General features: G+C 37.3%; 1 protein-coding gene across 1 annotated transcript in view; it reads left to right on the top strand.

Moving 5' to 3' along the window:
• Window positions 1-472: 472 nt before the first annotated feature.
• psmf1 (proteasome inhibitor subunit 1) overlaps window positions 473-8,541 on the top strand; it is a 13,848-nt gene continuing 5,779 nt past the window's right edge. Inside the window, 4 exon segments of the mRNA NM_001002547.2 lie at window positions 473-932; window positions 2,574-2,726; window positions 2,812-2,894; window positions 4,252-4,440. Coding sequence (NP_001002547.2) covers window positions 804-932; window positions 2,574-2,726; window positions 2,812-2,894; window positions 4,252-4,440 — 554 coding nt within the window. The 5' untranslated portion in view covers window positions 473-803.

Here is an 8,541-nt window from a genome sequence, read left to right as displayed (position 1 = left end):
GAAGCACTGCATTAAATTGCATGTTCCCCCGCCATGTCTTTATAATATGAACATTTGTTTTACCCCAGTATATTCAATGGAGTTTCTGCGCTAGTCTGCCGATTCTGACGGGCGCTTGCGAGTAATCGGCTTTTTGTCTCGTTTTACGCTTGAACTACTAAATAAATGTCAAATTTTATTGAACTGAATGTATTTTAATGACATTACAACATCAATACTGTAAAAGGAACCATATAAAACGGAAACAAGTTCACAATAACAGGTCACTGTAAGTTAATCAGTATGGGAAAAACACGAGCTCGGCATATACCCTATTGAATAGTAACGTTAGTGTATGTGTGTGAATGAGTCTGCATGGATGTTTCCCAGTATTGAATTTGCAGTTGGAAGTGCATTCGCTATGTAAAACATATGCTAGTTAAGTTGGCGGTTCATTCCGCTGTGGCGACCTCTGATGACTGAAGGGACTAAGCCGAAGGAAAATAAACGAATGAGCTATCTTCATTATAATCTTCAGCGGAATGAAATTTCAGTCTATTGTTTCCAGTCGGGAATATTTCTCGTCGGACCGCTTCACCATGACCAACAAAAATAAAAATAACGTTAAACATTTGTCGTCTTAACTTCTAAATTAACCTATATTTCATTCAAAACGAACCAGCATTAATATTTATTTGAATATTAGTTACTGCCGCATCAGCAGCGTGAACACGCCATGCATCCTGAGTAAAGTCGCGCTTTATTTTCACCCAGAGAGCTGTTTGTTTTGGTTTCATTTCTAGAGAATTTGAGTGTGTTTAAAGATGGCAGGACTGGAGCTGCTCTTTAACTGCGTATCAAACTCTTTAACGTGTTCTCAGGATGCTCTGATTTGTTTTGTACACTGGGAAATAGTGAAAAGTGGCTATAAATGTATGGGCATTGGAGATGAGGTAAGTGAACGTTGATTTTAATCGTATAAACGTACTTTATTTAATCTGTTACAAAACATAGCCATTGATGTACATTTGGCTTTATATTCACGCGTTCAGACGTTCTCCTTCATAATAAAACATCAGAAAAGTATTCTGTGCAAATTGTAAATAGTGAAGTCCAAAGTACAACATTGTTCGCAGTCCAATAAATAGTGCTAATGTTGTTTTAAGTCACACTTACACTCACCGGCCACTTTATTAGGTACACATCTCTAATTGCTGGTTAACGCAAATTTCTATTAAGCCAATCAAATGGCAGCAACTCAATGCATTTAGGCATGAAGACATGGTCAAGACGATCTGCTGCAGTTCAAACCGAGCATCAGAATGGGAAAGAAAGATGATTTAAGTGACTTTGAACGTGGCATGGTTGTTAGTATTTCAGAAACTGCTAATCTACAGGGATTTTCACACACAACAATCTCGAGGGTTTACAGAGAATAATCTTAAAAAGTGAAAATATCCAGTGAGCGGCAGTTCTGTGGGAGAAATCAAAACAAGCGGCAGTTCAGAGGTTGAAGGAGAAAGGCATGACTTTTTCGAGCAGATAGAAAGGCAACAGTAAGTCAAATAACCACTCGTTACAACCGAGTTATGCAGAAGAGCATCCCTGAATGCACAACACGTCCAACCTTGAGGTGGATGGGCTACAGCAGCAGAAGTTTACACAGGGTGGCACTCCTGTAAGCTAAGAACAGGAAACTGAGGCTAAAACTGACACAGGCTCACCAAAATTGGTCAACAGAAAATTGGAAAAATGTTGCCTGGTCTGATGAGTCTCGATTTCTGCTCCAACATTTGGATGGTAGGGTCAGAATACGGCGTCAACAACATGAAAGCATGAATCCATCCTGCCTTGTATCAATGATTCAGGCTGGTGGTGGTGTAATGGTGTGAAGGTTATTTTCTTGGCACACTTTGGGCCCATTAGTGCCAATTGAGCATCGTGTCAACACCACAGCCTACCTGCGTATTGTTGCTGACCGTGTACATCCCTTTATGACTACAGTGTACCCATCTTCTGATGGCTACTTCCAGCAGGATACTGCACCATGTCATAAAGCACGAATCATGTCATGGTTTCATGAACATGACAATGAGTTCACTGTACTCAAATGGTCTCCACAGTCACCAGAACTCAATCCAATCTAGCACCTTTTGGGATGTGATGGATGTGCAGCCGACAAATCTGCAGCAACTGCGTGATGCTATCATGTCAATATGGAGCAAAATCTCTGAGAAATATTTCAAGTACCTTGTTGAATCTATGCCACAAAGGATTAAGATGTCCAACCTGGTACTAGTAAGGTTTACCTAATAAAGTGGCCGGTGAGTGTACATGTGATTTCAGAACGAATATTGAAAGTACCAAGGTAAATAATATTATAGGGAGGCATGTCACAAGTTGTAACTGAATCATTGTGCAAATTTAAAACTAACTTTACTTCAATGACCAAGCAGCTGTGTATAACTCATACAAAACATGTATCTTTTGAACAAATACAGAGCCAACAGGCATAATTACATACTTGACTAGTTTGATTTTTGAGCAAACTCATAAACGTTTGACGCATTATATACATGATGAACTTTACACAGCCTAAAGATGGAGAGAAGAAGACAGAATTGCTTCCTTCTGGCTGGAATGAAAGCAAAGAGCTTTATGCGCTCAGATACAGATCAAATGATGACAAATCCAACCTACTGCTCAAAGCCTTCACTGTGGATTCAAGCCTGATCTTCAATTTAATGGTAATAAAGTTGCAATTCAATCATAACTGCAATGCATTTCTTTAGATGACAGTCAGTGTTTTACTTCTTTTTTTTTTTTTTGCAGGATTCCACAACAGAAAAAGTGACTGATCTCACAGTGAACCTGAGCGAATATGTTGACGAGGCCAATCTGCACACATTTGAAAGGTTTGTGAATTTAGCATTTTCGGATACATTTTCAGCTTTCAGGCCAGATAAAATGCCACAAACTGTCTTTATTGTGTAATGCATTGCATTTTAACAACTCAATGCAGATTAATTGTTTTGTGCATAATGGTGCAACTTTAGATTTATAAAATTACAGTTGCAGAATCACAACGATTGAAATGTAAATGCCTTTGAAAAAGTCTTTATTTATAGTTTTAAATATTTTATTTTTTCAAAAGTTATGTTAGAAACATCCATAGTGGTGGAAATCACATGCCAATAAATTTGCGATGATAGAAGCCGTACAGATACGGTGGCTCAGTGATTAGCACTGTCACCTTACAGCAAGAAAGTCGCTGGTTCGAGCCCCGGCTAGGTCAGTTAGCATTTTCGGTGTGGAGTTAGCATGTTCTCCCCATGTTCGTGTGGGTTTCCAGGTGCTCCGGTTTCCCCCACAGTCCAAAGACATGAACAATAGGTTTATTGAATAAGCTAAATTGGCTGTAGTGTATGTGTGTGAATGAGAGTGTATGGGTGTTTCCCAGTGTTAGGTTGTGGCTGGAAGGGCATCCGTTGCGTAAAACATATGCTGGATAAGTTGGCAGTTCATTCCGCTGTGGCGTTCCCTGTTTAATGAAGTAACTAATCCGAAAAGAAAATGAATGAAAGTGCCATATACTGTCTCACATCATGAATCATAGAACGGTAGAAAGTATCTGAAGAAATATACAGAAAAAAACTCAAACTTAGAACAAGAATCATTTGATGACTCTAACATTCTCGAGTCATTTTGAACCTTTATACATTGCCAAAAATATTTTATTTTCACAAACGTATGAAAGTAAAGACTTGCATTTAAATGTCCCATGAAGTCCTTTGAAATGTACGTTTTTTTTTAATTCGATGTTTGATCTCAACTGAAACATGAAGACAGGGCAGGACACAGAGTAGCTCCTTCCCTTTTTTTAAAAAACAGCCTATAGCGTTAAATTTTTATTAAAGCTCTGCCAGTGATCGAGCTCAAGCGCATCAAATGAAAAGCAAATGAGGTGTTTTTAAGGGTGCGGGACTTTTTAGATATTAGAAAGCATTTGATTGGTCAGAAGATTTGATGAGAAACTAAAATATGAGGGGATGTCAAAAAAATTGTTGATCCATTTAGTCGGAAGTGTCAAACTGCATGATGCAAATTTTGTCACAGTGGAGCACACTAGCTTATAAATAACCCTGAACACTAACATACTAATACCAACATCTTAAAACTTTAAATTCAAAGTACCTTTAAAATGCTTTACAATCACTTTTGTCAATTTAATATGATTTAAGGTATTCATTTCACTCTGTGTTTTTCTTTCAGCGTGTTTAAGAACACAGATGAGTTGACTGCGAAACTGAAGTCCTCGCTGCTGCCTTCCAAAAAAGAGGAGCGTCAAGGAAAGACAGAGAAGAAGACAGAAAGAGAACGAGCATCCACCTTAAGGGACCCAGACAGTGATCCTCTCCTGATCCCAACCAGAGGCCCTCCTGCCAGACACCCTGCAAACTGGTGAAGTTCTCTATTTTCTAAAACAAATTGTGCATTGATTATTATTATTTTTATTTTTTTTGCAGTGTCACCTTTTAAATGGGTCCTAATTAACTTCCACGGCATCATGCTTTAGTTTTGGTGTCCATTTACCTCAAGCATGATAACAATGAATATAAATATACCAATAAATATAATTGTGTCCTCATAGACCAGTGTTTCTCAACCACGTTCCTGGAGAACCACCAACACTGCATGTTTTGGATGTCTCCTTTGTCTGTCACACCCATTACTGCTTTTTCAGTGTCTGCTAATTAGCTGATGATCAGGTGTGTTTGGTTAAAGAGACATGAGCTGGGTCCAAAATCACATACTTCCATACTATATAGTATACTAAAAACAGCATGCGAGCCAAGTAGTATGCCAGAATTCATAGAGTTTGAAAAACAGTATGCAAGAAGTACTCAGATGACTTACTACTTCCGGGGAGATTCTGAAGTGCGCATCCTATGCATGCTGCGCTATCCCATGATGCAAGAGAATTCATTAATGGGAGTAAAGCGTGACAAGATGGCGGATGTAGTACGTCCGAGTTCCATTCATACTACTCACATTCATACTGTATAGAACAGGGGTGGCCAATCCTGTTTCTGGAGATCTACCTTCCTGCAGATTTCAGTTGCAACCCTTATCAAACACACCTGTCTGTAATTATCAAGTGGATTTCAGGTTCTAATTAATTGGTTCAGGTGGGTTTAATCAGGGTAGGAGCTGAACTGTACAGGAAGTTAGATCTCCAGGAACAGGATTAAGCACCCCTGGTATAGAACATACTTTTCTAATGGTCGAGTAAATTTTAATTCATATGTAGTACCCACTGAGTAGTAGGCGATGTCAGACACAGCCACAGAAAATGTGCAGAGCTGGTGGTCCTCCAGGAACGCTGTTGAGAAACACATAGATGAACGATAATGATGTTTATTTTCAGATTATGCTTTAAATTGGGCATTGTCCTTTGTAACCAGCAGGTGTCCTCAGTGTGCTACTACCACATCTGAACATACTATTGGTGACGTGTAATCAATCTAATCAAACAGTTAATTTAGCAATCATAGTCAGTTCCCTAGCATTTTCAAAGAAGACAACACAAAGACACTGAAACTAGCACTGGATTCATGTGCTACTATTATTTTTATACTTTAATTTGCCAGCATGACTTTAATAACTTCCATTTATTTTTTTTAGCATTATTTCTCAGTTGTTTCCATGATAGTCTTTATCTTTAAATAATCTCTGAAAAGATTAACATCAAGCAGTGTGCTTCTCCGCAGTGTGGTCTGTAGTTTTAAATTGCGCAAACCCATTTAAATTTCAATACATTCTGACTTGCTGTCATTGTTTTATTGTTCATCAGCTTGGGAAAATCATTCTGAAAGTGATCCTAACAATATCGCTCCTCTGTATCTTTATCGTTGTAGTTTGGGTGTGAACTATACTATTCTTTAACACTGTAAACAATGTTTTTTAACTGTGTTTTTATTGTTATCGTCCTTGGTGTGAACAGGGGTCCGTTCTTCGTACGTGGATTACTCAGTTAGCTGGATTTGGATATTGACGATTTGACACGATCCAGGATCGTTTCGTTCTTCAAAGCTGATCCGAGAGTTGTTGTCATAGCAACAGTTCTGCTAGCTTAAACCTGATCGGGAGCCGGTTCAATTTATATAAACAGGATTAGATCGGCTCAGTTCAAGTAAAGATAATACAGAAAGTATGTACCGAATTCTGATATTTTCTTACAGTAGTAGTTATATACACTTGGGAAAAGAGTACATATTTTTTAACTATATATATATATATATATATATATATATATATATATATATATATATATATATATATATATAAAGTTGTAGTTATTAATAAAATAAATAAAGTTATATATATTAATAAAACTTATGCAATCTGCACTCTCAAAATGAAAGTACAAAGACTGCCACCTGGTGGTGCACAGAGACAACTTATTGATATGAACTTTTTAGATCGCTTAGTACAAATTGTGTATAATAAACATGCACAATATGTGACTTTTTTTAAAAGCAGTAATACATTTATGCAGTCATAAACATGTTTTGATGGTTAATATGCCAGTGATTTTTGATGCCTTACAAAAGTTGCAGACGCCTTTACCAATATCAAAATGCTTTCGTAAACATCCAGTTATTCTTTACACCGATTAAAAAACGGCTACTATAATAAAGAAAATATTTTCTAAATGTAAAACTAAATACATTGATTTGCATTGAAATACATGATGAATACTCTTGACACATGAAAGTGTAAAGCCTGCAGTTCACAACAAATGATGAAGGTTATTGCGTGTCATATTCAACAAGCCGTTTACTGCTAATTTGATGTAATTTTGCTCACATGGATAATTAAATATTAATCAGATGATGTCATTACGCAGCTGTGCCATCACCCAATCGTTGCATTGCTGATCATGATTTCGAGGATCGATAGATCTGTCCTTCACAACACATGCATCAGTTTATCCAGACATTCTAATCTGATTCGCAAACTTGTTTGAATAACCAAATTAGCAAGAGATCAGTTATCGAGATGAAAAGATCCAGGATCTGCCAAATCATCTTAGATCATTTAAGTGAGGTACAAAGAACGGACCCTAGGCCTTGTCTTGTTTGAAAGCATATTTTCAGAATCAGTTTTTACTGACGCCTTCTGGAAATTCATTAAAAGTTAGGTTCATTCGCTCTTTCCTAATGTTTGGATCAAAAGGAAGGCAATGCACCACAACTTGCACTTTATATTGTTGTGTTCACTTGTTTATCCTTTAGTTCCTGCATAAACCTTTTATAGGTGTTCTCATCTCATTATTTTCCAACTCTAGGATGAATTGGTGGGCGGAGCTAAACATAGAGTAATGTAAAAAGGGGTGGAGTTTAGCGATGCATCCCGAAACCTGTCGTTTTATCAGACTGGGTTTCAATATCAGCTGTTCTACGCTAAAAAGAAAAAATTGAACCCCGAAACTTACAGGTTGTTTTAATATTACACCGACTGACTATTTAATAAAGGATCAAGGAATTGTGATTTCTCACTTCATAACCCCTTAAAAAGGCCATTTTGAGATGAGTCTGTGGAGGTTTGAAAGCACAGTTACCTTAAGAGCTCAGAGCAGCCTGCTACATTGCTATGGTTACAGCCTCAGGTGATCCCAAGTTCAGTTTGCAAACATCAGTGTGTTGGCAGGTGAAAATATCCACACTGAATAACTTGTCGTTTCTCTTTTTCAATTCAGCTTTATTTGTATAGCGCTTTTACAATGTAGATTGTGTCAAAGCAGCTTCACATAAATGGTCGTAGTAACTGGAACAGTGTGGTTCAGTAACTGGAACAGTGTGGTTCAGGTTTTAGTGTTTAAGTTCAGTTCAGTTTAGCTCAGTTCAGTGTGATTTAATCATTACTGAGAGTTCAAACACTGAAGAGCAAATTCATCGATGCGTAGCTCTACCAATCCTGAACCATGCGAGGCAGTGGCGACAGCGGAGAGGGAAAAAAAACTTCACCTGATGGGAGTGAAGAAAAAAAACCTTGAGAGAACCAGACTCAGTTGGGCACGACCATTTTAATTTCTCCGCTGGCCAAAAGTCTTGTGCAGAACTTCAATCGCCGTGGTTTATGCTGGAAGATGGCCTCAATGAAGACTCGTCTGTCCCTGGAGCGTCGCTGGAATCAGACACATGTTCTCCACTCCCCTCTTTTGTGCTCCTTATTGTTTAAAAACGTTAAAATGTAAAATAAGAGCCTAATTTGCTGTCAGTCCCTAATTTTTATGACGTCATGGTTTTTGTGTCTAAGATTAAACAAAAATTCAATAATGTTTTAATTTTATAAGACTGTGACTTTAAAGCAAAGGAAAGTGTATGAGTGGGAATATTACATTTAAAATAAAAAAAAATAATATTTAATGAAGTGCAAAGATCCTATGTTTAAATATTTTAGCTTGTTATTTCGTTGAAATTCTTAATATTCATATGTTGCAATATTTACAAGTATAAATTTAAAAACAAATGCAGTATTAAAACTAATGTTGAATGT

This window comes from Danio rerio, chromosome 6, assembly GCF_052040795.2.
Source record: "Danio rerio strain M-AB ecotype USA chromosome 6, GRCz13ab, whole genome shotgun sequence".
In the NCBI taxonomy this organism is placed as follows: domain Eukaryota; kingdom Metazoa; phylum Chordata; class Actinopteri; order Cypriniformes; family Danionidae; genus Danio; species Danio rerio.
Note: the sequence above shows the minus strand (reverse complement) of the source record. Positions and strands in the feature narration are given on the sequence as shown.